At 32.1% G+C, this 14,638-nt stretch overlaps 2 protein-coding genes across 2 annotated transcripts in view; one reads left to right on the top strand and one right to left on the bottom strand.

The window, feature by feature from the left end:
* The window catches only part of LOC145738856 (lachesin-like), a 192,670-nt gene that overhangs the window by 91,357 nt on the left and 86,675 nt on the right, over positions 1–14,638 (bottom strand). The gene's annotated exons all lie outside the window — the stretch shown is intronic.
* On the top strand, positions 7,584–14,026 carry LOC145738942 (uncharacterized). Its single transcript, XM_081994134.1, has 3 exons — positions 7,584–7,897; positions 7,977–8,345; positions 13,244–14,026. The coding sequence occupies exons 1-2, from the start codon at positions 7,770–7,772 to the stop codon at positions 8,317–8,319; spliced, it is 471 nt and encodes a 156-aa protein (XP_081850260.1). The 5' UTR covers positions 7,584–7,769; the 3' UTR covers positions 8,320–8,345; positions 13,244–14,026.

Below are 14,638 nucleotides of genomic sequence, written 5' to 3'. Positions count from 1 at the left end.
TATATGCACCTGATTTTTAAATTTAAAAAAATCTCTGCAATTTTTCTTGCCTTTCTCATGGTACCCCGTTATGTGAGCAGTAAATCGAGACTCCATATGGCTGCTATGCAAAATTAAAAAAACTGCTTGTAATCATGCACCATCATGGAGGAGTTTTCTCGTGCAACATTTATTTTCATGTTCAGAGTTGTCTGTGACTTAATTAGATTATGCACATGCTCTGGGAGAACATTAAGAATTTGAACACTTAAAAGATTTTTCATTAGAAGCTCAAACAATTAAAAACACAAAATTGCTGCAAAATTGTCACATAAATAAAACTAGACCATCTGTATCATGTTAATTATAATTGCCTGGGACACCATGTAGCAAAGCAGAAATGATATCAAGTCAAACCATCGTAGAACATTTCTCTATTAAATTTAAAAATAAAAATCCCTCATTTATGTAGTAACTTTTTCTGTATCTGGTCTGTAGTCTAAAATATATACAGGGTGGTCCAGTTTTCTTCTTCGTGCCGAAGTTTGGCTATCATCAAAGCTATGCGTACTTTTAAAACTGCAGAGCTAAACAATTGGCAGTTGTTGCAATTGTACTATTCTCTCAACCATCACCTTCTTCTTCCTGCGGATCTTTTGTTCATTATTTTTCCCTGGATAATAAGATGCAGCCACTGGTATTTATCTCCCCTCATGACATGTCCCAAGTATTGCACTTTGCGTTAGTAGTAATTGTCAATGCTTTCTCTTTTTGCATTCTCGGCAAAACCTCCGCATTTGTCCACAATATTCTCGTACGTTTAGTAAATGTGGCTCTAGATTTTTCCACTCTGATCCTGATTTCTTCAGAGCTACCGTTATTTTCGTTGATAACATTTCCCAAGTAATTAACTATATTTTCTCACACTTTCAATTTTTTAACCATGTACGGTTATGTCAGGGAAGTTTTGTGGTGATTTAGATACCACTATTATTTTTGTTTTGCTGATGTTAAGTGACAATCTGTATTCTTCACTGCATTCTATACTATTCTGTTAGTTAGTATCTGAAGCCCATCAAAAAATAAGTTGATTTGCGCATTAAGTCATTTTCTTGAAAAACGCTTCCAAAGATACACCCTCCAAAAGTCAGTTTAAAAAATCGTTTTTTTTTTGTTATAACTGCACTAAACGTAACTCTAACTTGGTTGTAACTAAGCAGGGTTATGATCTAAAAATCACATGACACCCTGATTGCAAAAATCACACGAAGGTCACGTGAATTTTGGGTCATGAGGCCTTTGGATCCGAAATTACAAACCGAAAGAAAACGGCTATTATATGATGTTAATAACTTTTGTCAAAACTGTCCAGAGGCGTAGATACAGGATGATCTTGTAATGACTGTATCTTTCTTGAAACGAGTTTATTTTTTAAATGCATGTCTACTTTTTTTTTGGAAGGACCAATCACTTTTGCAGTTGTATTTTTATAAAAAAACTTTTGGCCTTCCAGATATCAGTCTTTTTTTGGATTTTAAAATGTAATAACTCAATCATCTGGTAAACGAAATTTCAAATCAAAATTTTACAAGTGATATTTCCTTCTCCATAATGAATAAAGAAATTAAAAGAAAATGTCATTTTTAAAAAATATCCAGTATAGAAAATAGGGCGGAAATATAAAACCGATCTTCGCCACTGGACAATTTCGACAAACGTCATTAACATCGCATAATGAATATTAATTTCATAAGTACTTGTTTTTTCAGCTGAACTTTGGAGGGCTTTATCTTCCTTAGAAACATATTTCAGGAAAAAATGGCATAATTCATATCAACTTATTTTTTGATGGGCTATCAAATGATGAACTATTGACACTGAACTACCCTGTATAATTGGTCAAGGTGGTCAAGTTAAGCTAGGCAGAGTACTAAAATGTGAATGTTATTTTAACATGATCACTGAAGAAAACGTTAATTCTCAAATAAGCAATGTACTGCTTAACGTAACACAAAATATAATCATATAATGTTGTATATGCAAAACTGTTACATCAGCATAAATACCTTATTTATTTAAGAACATATTACTTACTGGATTGTACTTTGTTCGTATGCGCCTAATTTTTGCTCTATTTTAATTACATCATTGGTAAACCTGTTTTTAGATAGTGTAGCATTATTAGGACGCTGTAGAATATAGCGAAACGTCGACATTTTTTGATAGTGTTATTATTTTTCTTTCTTAATTTTCTTCGAATTGGACAGTCAACAAAGTAATTTGGTTTAGCTTTAGCCCCAACAACATTTAGTAATTTTTATAACATCTAGTAACAATGTAATAGCTTATTGTTATCCAATAGTTGGTTGTATTGTTTCCTATTAACTGCTAATTAATTGATAACATCCAATTTGGACTAATTTTGATAATCACACAAGTCAGAATTTACTTAGACTAATATAAACCTCAACTATAGAAATATTTTTTTTGGGCACAAATGATTGCTCACCCCTTATTATTTTAGACGGTTCTCTATTCTTCAAGCAAACCATATTTAACATACGAAAACAACAAAAGATGAAAACAAACGCTTACCTGTTACGTAATTTTTGTGTACGGCTTACCTGCAACAAAATATTTGTCATTATTTAAATGCAAGGCAATTCAATTAAAAGTCAGCAATTCAGTTTCTTCAACTGTGACCTGAGGCTCTACTAGCCTTTAAAAAGAACATTTTCAAAAGCAAGAAGGGTAAATTGCTCTGTAAACGATGAACAAGAGCATTATATTGTAAGCGTTTCTGTTAAGACTTCTCTCTTAATTGTTAATTGTTTAGTTTTCACAGAAACCGGTTACAATACAAAAAGGTTTATTATTATTTTTATTTTGAAAAAAAAAGTAAGTGAATAACTTCAATACTAGTTACTTAATTAATAAAGTCGAACATGGCGGAATAAAGCGTATGGCTTATGAGAGCTCTTCAATTTCGATGGTAATGTAGCATCAGCTGTTTAAACGTAATAGATTCGAACTAAAACGTTTCGAATTTGGAAGTTATAAATCACCATAAAACAACAATTGCGTTAATTGTATAAATTCGAGGCTTGCACAATATGCAACGATCGTGCACGAACCGCCTCGTATAATTAAAAGTAATTCGTCCAGGTCAACTAGATAACTTTTGTGCCCGTGGCACGTCCTACTGTATTAAAGTATTTTCCAAAATTATAGTTGGAAACGGGGGGAACGTCGCAGCCAGAAAACAGGCACAAGCAAGGCAAGCAGAATCCAGTCACAGACAGATGAAGTAAACGTGACGGGCTAACTGCGAAGTTAGCGATCCCTAGTCCCTCTTAACCCTTGGAAATTAGTGAACGTGGACGGTCCTAGCCTGTTTCCCTGGACTTAATGGTCAATGGAATGTTGATTTCGAGCCGAAATTATGCCACGATCGTCTTTCTACGAAATTGAAATTAACTATCTCCTTTCCTTACAAATGAGAAAAGGACTAGTGCTTTAGCCTTATTATTTTTGTTATCTCCCAGATTATTCCACAGAACTGATGGATAATTGTAATTTCGATGCAGTACCCTATCATTTACGTTTAAGCAGAGACAATTTAATCGCAATTATCCCTATGAATTGATTTGGGGCCGTAAATTACGTAATTAGCAGAGAACATTTGTCTTTGAGCTTAATGCATGATTTTACAATGTTTCTCTTTTTTTCGTCCTTCCTGCCCCCATAATTTAAAAAGTGTGTACTAACAAAACACCGTTGTAACTGGTGGGATTACTCCCCTCATAATTTCTACGGCCTCCCTAGATACAGACAATTAGACGCATGAGGTCAATTCTATATAACAACAAGCCTACAAGGCAGGTAATATGATTACGTATGCTGTTTGAATACGCGATTGTTGCAAACCTCTTGAATATTCAGTTTTATTGATCTATTATTCTCTGACTAAGCTTGATAAAGCTGCTACATCAAGTAAACTAAAAAACATGGCTTTTAAAGCTATGCGCATATATTATGTTGTAAACGAGATCTGAAAAGCTTTTTGGCTAGATCAAACAGGTAAAAAATCAGCTTACTTGCCAGCCCAAGAACATTAGAGAAAAGCTGTTAAGTTTTATCTTCCTCCCTGGAAATTAATGAGCTCAAACGCAATAAACTCGGACAAACCGGACAGCCATAAATACCTTTGAATGGTCGGCTTAGCCAAGTACACCAAACATCTGTCTCTTTTCTATTTCCTCTTAAATTAAACTAACATAGCAAATAATATCACACAAATTAGGTGTCTTTTTTATGTTTGACATTAAACACATAAGGTTCTAATTAAGAAGTTAAATCAAAAAGTTTATAATTAAAAGTAACATCTTGTTCGCTTCTTTGTAATAAATAAAAAAAATCTAATCAACAATTCTTGGAAGCGAAACCCCTTTACTTTGGAATGCAATATTGGCTCTGAGAAATGATTTTACAAGCCTGAAATTGCCACATCTGTTCTTGCAACATTTCATCAGCCTACGAAGTTCTAATGTAAAATATTTGAAGAGGATTTTGTTAGTAAGCATTAATTTTTTTAGTTTGAAAAACTTCTCAAATTACTAACTTTTAGTATGCTAAAGCTGACTCTCACAGACGTTTTAATTTAGCCGACCCATTATTAAAATTAGACAGAAAAACAACTTTTATTGACATTGCAATCGATAACGATTGAATCTAAAAACCACAAATAAAAAACTATTTTCGTCAAAATGTCAATGACGGGAAGATTTTAAAGATTTCTCTGGCATATCCAAAAGACTGGCATGTCTAATGATGTAGGTTCTACAAAAAATAACATGGTGAGTGATATTTGTATTGGGATAAAGTCCTCTTTCATCGATTTTATACGTATTTTTCATTGTTGCAGGGTTATTTGTAAAAATCAGGCCATTCCGGGCAGGATTTTAAATTTTTCTTTTTTAACGAGTAATCCTAAATATGCAAGATCACGGTATGGCTTGGAGGTAAACCATCGGGAAGGAATAAGCCCTTGTTCTGTGTGATTAGTACACACCTATCTAACGTAAGTTTATAACTTTTTTATCTAAAGGAAACATAGAAATTACTATGTTATGCAGGAAACCAGGAAACTAAGTCGGAAGTGGTTGAACGTGTGTTGTCCTCCTTTGTGAATAGGGACTACTTTGTTATGTTAACTATATTGAGGAAGTTTCCTCCTTTAATGTACTAGTCTATTAATTTTGTAATATGGTATGTGATCATGTTTTTCATTTTTAATATTGCCATTACATAAATATGTTATAGTGATTTAATATCAGTTTTTTTATGCTTGAAATTAAGTATCTCACTCTGAGATACCGAAAGTACGTATGGGGGGCAGATTATTTTAATTAAATAACCCTCTATGACTGATATTACTAATAATATGTTAAAATATACAGGGTGAGTCAGGGTTACACGGCCAAACCTATACCATGCCTAGAGAATTGGATTTTACGCAGAAAGTTGTGTCCGAAAATGCGTTGTTACCGAGATACAGGGTGATATGATAAAATTTAAGATTGTTTAATGGTTTTATTACATAACTTCATTCATTCTTGACATAGCTAGATTAAATTTTCTACATACAATACTCTTTAGGATATCCATAATTATAGTGTACACATTGTAGTGAAAATGTACAACCCTGAATTATAGCTAAAAGTAAATCTGAAATACTACTTATAAGAGCTGTAGGACTCAGAAGTTCAGTATTAATGAATCGATTACAAGAAGTGTTTGTCATAGTTTCAATTATTAGAGTAGGTACCTAGACTTTTTTATTGTCCTGTTTATATCTCTAAAATACCTTCATTTCATTTGTGTATGTGTCCTGAGATTTGTTTCAATTCTATGATTGGAAAATCACCTTGGTGAATTTCATAATACATTCATTAATAACTAAAGCAGAATACTATTCACATAACATGTACACAAATAGTACAGGTACATACAAAAAACAAGCAATTTCTGCTCTTTTAATATTTCAATAACAGAATCATTTACATAAACACAAACTTAAGACCATATTAATTTAACTAAAATGCATTTATTGAGAATCACTTGAGTGAATTAAGCCTCTAAGTAGCTATAATATGTGGCATGAATATGTTTGGCTTCTTACACTTTAGTGGTAAAATAAAGCAAAAATAGATGTGCTAAGATCTGAAATATAACTCCAATCCCTGACAACAAGCTTTAAATGCTAATTTACACTACCTAAATTAATAAAAGCCCCTTATAATAGTTCAGTTAATATTTACCTCAACAGGTTATCAAGAGGATTGGGGGCTCTTCAAACAGATCATTGTAAAGCAAATTGAACTCCAGCTGCTTAAAGCTTTACTTACAGTCTTTCAGAGTGCTTGGTTCCAGAAAGAACTATAATCACAATCTATAGGGGGCCTAATCAAACAATCAGACATACTTCTCCAGCAATAAAATATCAGCTATGGTAATAGAAATACCTAGAAAACCCATATGTAAATAGAGTGTTACTGTAAACTTACATGATCTTTCATGTACTTTAAATCAATATTTGAAGCAAACACAATGAATCTTCAGTATGAACTGTGAATGTGAATAAACTGGCTCAATCTCCCAATATAACTACTTGTAATCATGCTTCCCAGATATCAATATTAGCTTCACGACTAAAAAATAACTCTAAAATAAAAGGTTAACACAAAAATCACAAAAGAATTAACTAATAATATTAAAAATTAAACGTAAATAAACAAGTTTTAAGTTAAGGCGCCTTTTTTTAGCAGGACATCCACAGAGCACCATAGTCAGGTCAGGTGTTATCTTTCTCTGATACATGACCGTGTACGCCATGAGAGAGAAGGCATACAGATTTACGGCCCGGCCTGGCTAAGAAAGAGAGCTTGGTGACGGCTGACGTTCGACAGACAGGAAAAAGTGCAGGGTTGCCGGGTTGTGGGAGTGGAAATAATTCTTGCAGAGTAGAGTACAGAGTATAGTAGAGTACACTACACTAAACACACCGATTGGTGTTGCTAATTTATTTAAATTAAGTTTAAGGTACAAATAAGTTCTGTTAAATATTAAGGTTGAGTTTGTTGTAGAAATCAGAGATTCAGAGCGTTATCTACTCTCGCTATCGTTTATGCAATACAAAACATTTTCGGTCGAGTTTAGAAGCCAAATGGGGGTAGCGGTTATGCATTTACGTTAACAAGATATACGCATCGATTACAAGTTGATGAGTTTATTTGCAGGACTAAAATATTACGTGATTTAGGTTTCATTACATATGAGTATTGATTTTGTAGTAGCCTTATCAATATAAATTTGGTTTATGATGTTGTTCTCTAAAGATTACCCCTAAGTACTCTACCGCGTACACTAAAAGTACGGAATAATACGAATTGTAAATTACCTAACCTGACTTACTTAAAGCTGGAATGTTATAAAGTACGTGTTACCAGAGAATTATAAATAAAGGGACTTATATACTTAATTAGCTACACTTTCTAATGTCTACCTTTAAAATCAATTACCCTATTACAGCACTTTGTACAGTAAACCTAAATTCTTACTTTGTCGATACATTTGGCAATATGGCAACACTGAAATATGTGGACTGTCATAAATTTTCTAGAACTCTGTCCAGTGCGCCGTATTGACTGAGTCGAACGTCACTTCATAGTTCCCGCTCGTTTTTGGTACCAGTTTTTTTAATTTTTAATAACATTTAATATTTATTTAATATGGAACATATCGATGTTTGTATTGATGACTTAGAATATCCTGACACCGAAAAAATAGACTTAGGGAGTACAGTGATATGGTATGCAGACAAAATATGCGAAATGAAGCGAATCGTTCAGAGGTGCAAGTAAGAATTTCATCCAGAAGCCCTAGGGCCGTTAGCGTGCTGTAGTTTCCAGTACACTAATGTTTTATAATCATTCCAGAGGAATATTGAAACTCCAGCCAAATAATGTGTACATAGAAAATCAAATGTACCATATCAAGGCTACCATCGCCGAGCTAGAAAAGGAGAAGCAACAAGCGAAAGCTCGGTTTCAGAGCCTTCAGGGAGAACCAACGGAATTACCCTCAGAACCTGACACTGATACGTCATCGGAATCTGACAACGAGTCAGTGAAAGCCACCCAGGGCAGCTTTGCTGATCTCACTGAGTTTGATGAAATTACATTACCTGACGTTGCTGGAAGTTACAGTGACTCTGCGGAGTCCACTCAAGCCTTGAACACTCCGAGATCTGATGAGTCCCAGGCAACGTTCCTGCCTTAGGTCTTAATACAGAAGAGCTGGTTTAGGTAAGGTTAAATACGACCAAATTGTCTGCTTGTATGTTTGAGTAAGTAGTTATTATCTCACTATGCGTCCATGAACTTCTGCGTAGAAGCTTATTTTTTCGATTTTTCAAATTTAACGGCCGTTTAATTAGAGGAAATCACGCTGGCCAATTATATAAAATATGGTTTTGTAATTAGTAAAGTTTAGATACTACCTGTGCCTCTTGGTGATGCCCAATTATATAATTTGACATTGTATTATGTAATTTACTCATTCTGACCTACTTATGCAAAAATTTACCTATATTGGCAATGGTTTATGCAAATTTTTTTGCTTCAAAGTTGAAAGTTTTGGATATACTGGCTGTCGAAGAAGTCAACTTTCTGTTCCACTAGGTTTAGCATTTGTGTCAAAAGAGTAATTAAATTAGATTTTTGAATGTCTTATCAGTTATTAGGTATACGAAGTGTGGTAAACCATACCATTTTTACCATACATTTACAACAGTTTTCTTGCAAATAAATACAAAAAAGGGTGAAAGGCTGAGAAATTATTAAAATTGAATAACTTAAATTTCTTCTTTAATAAATTTAAATACCATTGAAACAAGCATCAATTTATTTCCAATTTTTACTTAAGTGACTGCAATTAAAATATACTAAAAAATATTGAAAGATTGTTTTCCAATTTACCCTCCAGGTGAATGATCGATTTTTGCTATTTAACTACAACAGCAACAGTTTGAAATAATGACATTAGGTGGTAGTAACTAAATATGTTAATAATAGAGCATTTAGAGGCGATTTGTCCCTAAATTGGTATATTTAGCAAAATAATGAAGGTGCTTTATTAAAAAAAAGTTCTTTTAATTGACCAAAAGACTAATTTTTTTATTTTTTTTGCGATTAAATTTGAGTTAAATTATTTTGAAAACAAAACAAGATACAAATGTCTAGCTTGGAGAATTGATTAGAGAATTCATTTATCTAGAAGATATTACAGTTTGTTTGCAAATTATCTCTTAAGCTAATGTATACAGGATGATTTAAAAAAGTTATATTTTAAAAAAAACTTTGTTATTTTCTAGAATCTAGGAAAACTTATTTATAGTGGTTTTAAACAAATAACACGCCATGTTAAAAAAACAAGTTTGGACGTTTTCAATTATTGCAACTCTTGGAGAAAATCCATATTTTATCAAAAAGTGAATGTTTTTTGGAACTCTTGCCAGCGAATGTACTATAATTGTATTACCTCTTTTTCGATGAATTACTTTGTGTTTTGACATAATAATTTCAAATTCTCGTACAGGGTGTTAAATAATCAGAATACCCCACAGATTAGCCCCAAACATCCTTATCAATATCTCTAAGTTTTGTTTAATTTTTGGAGGTAACTGTGAATTTGTCAGGACTTAATTAATCCATAAAAACAAAGTATTTATCGAAATATGTTGTTACTATCAATATTTAGAGAAAAAATGTACGCCACTGTTTTATCATAAAATTAAAATCAGTTCTGAATTCCCTTTTCAATTTAGAACAGAAGAGGTGTCTTGAAACTTTTTAGTACGTTTTTAAATTATAAAATATCATACAAAAGTACCAATAAAATTAATACCAAATCTTCACTTTCAATTTATTCAGTTTTTTATTGAAAAAATGCCAAGGTAAAGAATGAAGAATATAATTTTAAAAACAGAACATAGAAAAAAAAACAGAAACTGAATAGAAAACAGAGTCGACAATTTAGCATCCATTGTCTGAGTACATTTTCATGATTTTAAATTTTTTACTAGAAAACAGAAATTTGTGCCGAAAAGTTACTAGTTAGCTTTTCTGTTCTAAATTGAATAAGGAATTCAGAACTGAATTTTATGAAAAAACAACGGCGTAAATTTTTTTTTTGCAAAAATATCCAGCAAATAAATAAATTTAGATTTTTTCATGCAAATCATCTTTAACATCCTGTTTCTTCATGGCGAAACCATGAAAATATAGCAAACTAGAGTTATTTTTATATGTTTAATCAAACCTTAACTTATGATGCATTTATCGTGGAATAACCTGTATAATTGAATTATTAGCTTTCTATGAACAGGCAACTTTATTCAGTTGTATTAAATTTTCCTAAAAACTATACTAAAAAGAGATATTAAATATACCACTTATACCAGTCAAAACCAGCTGTCTTCCAGTTTAATAGACAAAAAGGGTTATATCTACTTAATATTTCATTAATTATAAGACTGCTGGATGTTTCCCTTTACTAAATCGGTGAAGTTCCTACCATAATATGTGAATTTTCAAGTTTTCCTTTGATTTGAGGATTCCAAGTTATGAAATAGCTCATCCAATATGCTTTCAGCAGCTGGCACTGGTGAAAAAAAACCCACTGTACTAACATGTATAATCCGTAGTAAGGAGCCAGATTTTTGAACGGTTATTTTTGAATAAGGGTGTTAGTTCCAAAGCAAAATTTAGTTTTTATAGCACCCAGAGCTACGGGTGTGATAAATTGTCAAAGTTTTTCCGTATAACGTATTGGCCCTTGGAAAAAATCAGCTCGGAGACATATTCAATCGCATCCATTCCTTTTATCGTCTAATCACAGCGGAAACGATTCCAATCTGAAAATACTTATCAATCAGGAAAGAATTACTTAAATTTAGGAGCGTCTTGTCTGGCTAACTTATTGCAGTCCGTAGCAAGCTAAGCAATTCTGTAAAGCCACGCTTTTCATACGGCGATTAATTTGGTTTATAAGCATTATTGAAATCGGATTCTAGCTTGTTTGTCGACCGCATTTGCCATATTACTAACTGAATCCCTTTAATGTGAGCTAAAAGCCTTGAAACATAGGACAACTTAACTTATTACTCTCCATGGGCTGACTGTGGAATAATTGCTACATCCCTTTAATATAATTGTCATTACTCTACTGCCATCCGCTAAAGCAGACATAATAGTCTTTAGGTTATCTAGGTACTTAAATAACGCAGCTTTTGCGGTTATTATTCGTGTTGTAATATTATTTAGGGAATCTTAACAACAAAGGATTAAAGTTGATAATCAATAGTGGATTAGTTATTGCCTAAAATTTTATTCCCAACTTTACTGGAATGTCGGATAATAAGGGTAAACTTTGCGGAAGGATCTTATATTCAATGAATTTATTTTAGTGTATCTCCAGAATTGGAGAACTTCTGAAGAAAGAAAGTTTGAATCTTTGGAGATTTTATTTCAAAGAGGTGTAGAGTTTTTTTACGATTTTCCCTTCATAAACTTATCGCACGTTTTATTATTTGTTCCCTTAACATCCGTCTTACGAATAAACGACTTTGTTGGCCAGGCTCAAAGTACATACTTACCCTTATTTTCCACGTTGAAACGAAATTTATCATACTTTTTCAAAACTGAACCGGCAGCTAAATTTTTCAGGAAACTAAGCTCTTCTTAATTTTGCCTCTTTAATCCTTCAACCAAAAACCCTTTATGACATTAAAGAACGGAATTTTAGTCAAAAATAAAAGGCAATCTAACATGTCGTTATGTTATTGTCACCTCAACCGTGACCTGCTTCACGCTATTTTGCCAAGTACGGAATTTTTAACGCAGACGAATGGCATGTCATGTCGTATTATGCTGTTATATATTACAACAGCTTGCGAAACAAAGCAAATACTGTGCTCGGATATTTGCTGATATTAGTACGATGTACTACAGTTTAATGTTGGCTTAACGTTTCAAAAAATAGTAAATGTTTAGCTCTGCGGACTGTAGTCTCATCAAATGGTTTCCTTTGTCTACGGTTTAACTGGATTTTTGTCTAAATGAGATTTATCTACGTTGTTTAAACACCCACAGAAAAACTCATTCAGTTGTAGCCGTTAACTTTACAACTTACCACAAATGAACTTTCTAGGGAAACTAAAATACACCAAATAATCTTAACTGCCTCATAAATAAAATTAGATATCTTAAATAATGAACTACTGAAAAGAAATAAACAGGGGTGACGGGTTTTATTCCATTCGTTAAATTTTAATGTTTCTGAAGAGCTTAATTTCAACTTGTTAGCTGCTTTGGAAGTTTTTATGCAATTTACGGATGGCTTATTATTACTTAAAAAGTTTCGATTGTCGAGTTTATTAATCCTGTTAGCTGTATTTGGAACGATTTTATCTTCTTTTAAGACTGGATGCCATCCAATACCATCTTTGTGTTAACCATCTTTTTCATAATAAAGCTTTAAGCGGGTTTCTATATTACACGAAACGTTAATACTTTTTTAAAAACTTCTTTTGTTTTAACTAAGCTAAGTGTTTTGGTTTTAAAGTCTAGTCTACTTTATCGCTGTAATGCAAATAAACAAATCAATAGTAAAATGAAATGTGAAAATCATTAGTAATTTACTTATTTGGTGTAAAGTACTACAAATTGATGAGTCAAAATTACAAGTTTCCAAACTGACTGAACATTTCTAGTAAATGTTGTATACGTGGCAGAAGACGTTTCTCAAATTTTAAAGTCACCAGTCCAAATGAGAAAAGTACACAGTTATAGCATCCAATCCAACTAAATTAAAACCAAATAGACTGAAACTGGTTAGTAAAAGGTATAAGCTGCCTCCCTCACCATCTTACAAGATCCAAAAATTATGTATAGAGTCGTACAGGGTGTCACATTATAAATTACTATTTACTTAATGGTTTGACCCCTTCAACTATTTGAATTTATAGTGCATTAAAAAATTGCTAATTGTTTTGCAATCCGATTTGCGGACACTTTTACATAAAAAAATAAATTAATAAATACCACTCGTTATAAGCTTTAATTGATTATGTTAATAATTAGTTTTGCAATCCCAACCATTAAATTAAAATAAAATGTTTAATAATAGTGAATTTTGATTTCAGGATCTGTGTTGGTTACCCAGTGTGTGCCGAATTTACGACAGCAGATCAATAAAACAGCCGAAGTTGATGATAAATTGCGTTTTGTATTAGTTTAGTGAATTTTTTTAATGTTGTAAATAACACATTTAATAAGTTATTTGTGATCCGAATTTCAGGTGTATTATTTTAGCAGGGTACATCAAAAGTATTGCTAAAAACAGTGGTATGCAATTTTTTACCTTCAAAATGTCCAGTGATGTGCTGGTAGGAATGCCACTGGCAGAACTATTAAAAATGTATTTTTTATAGTATTTTCTATGACGGTTAATGCTTAAAATATATTTATATATATCGTAGTTTAAGGGATTAAACAGCATGGTGTATTGAATAATTTCACTTGGAGGAAATAGGAAAATTCATAGAGTTCAGTATTACATTTAAAAATATTGACTAATTTTAGAGCCACCCTGTATTCAAAAATGTCCTACTAGAAACCGGAAAAATAAATACAGTTTTTGTTTAAAACCAACTAACAAATATGAAAATTAATTTATTTCATACATTTGCACTATTTTGTATAACAAACGTGCATATTTTTTTTGTTTTAGTACTCACAATTCTGTACACTTTCTGTGTACGTAAATTTAATGACGATAATTATTAAATTATAAAAATAGAATTTGTTCTCGTATTTAATTGTAAATTTAGGTATGCATAGTGATGTTTAGAATAAGCATGTTCCAACTAGGGTTTCATGTAAATTTTGTTTGATCTACCTACTAGAAATAAAAGATTTTCAACAGTTTTTAAAAGCGTTTCTTCACCGTTCAGATTCAAAACAGGTCAATCAAATATACAGGGTGTCCCTGAATTGGTGTGACAAACTGCAAGGAGAGGACATCCAAAAATATGAGAAATAGTTCCTATAAACATACCTTCTTAAATGCCCCTTTTTCAAGATACAGGATGTCCGTTTGTCATACTGCATGATTAGTTAGCGGAAATTATGGGTTGAGAATGTTTTTTTTTTGCCCACGTCACTAGAAAACTGGGTGCTTTAGAAACATTTTCTAAAACCTTGGAGTATAGGTACTACATGAAACACTACTTATAGTGATTTTTCAAAAAACCGACTATTTTTCAATGAAAATTATATTTTAAATCGAAAACGACTGATTTCACAATTTTTTTTTAAAGGTTTAAAAGTAAATTAAACATTAAACAATGTTGGAAATTTTCAAATCCTTAATTAATTATTAACTGTTAAAAACTAGTTAATTGTTAAATTTAATCTAGCGCCACAAATAGCCATAACTAGGTTATTTTGGGATTTTCACTATGTTTTAACAGCTTAAATTAATCCTCTCTTCACCCTCTTTTTAACAGTGTTAACCAAAAAATAGCAGTTGCCAAATG

Source organism: Ips typographus, linkage group LG16, assembly GCF_016097725.1.
Source record: "Ips typographus isolate SLU linkage group LG16, UJ_Ityp_2.0, whole genome shotgun sequence".
Classification (NCBI taxonomy): Eukaryota; Metazoa; Arthropoda; class Insecta; order Coleoptera; family Curculionidae; genus Ips; species Ips typographus.
Note: the sequence above shows the minus strand (reverse complement) of the source record. Positions and strands in the feature narration are given on the sequence as shown.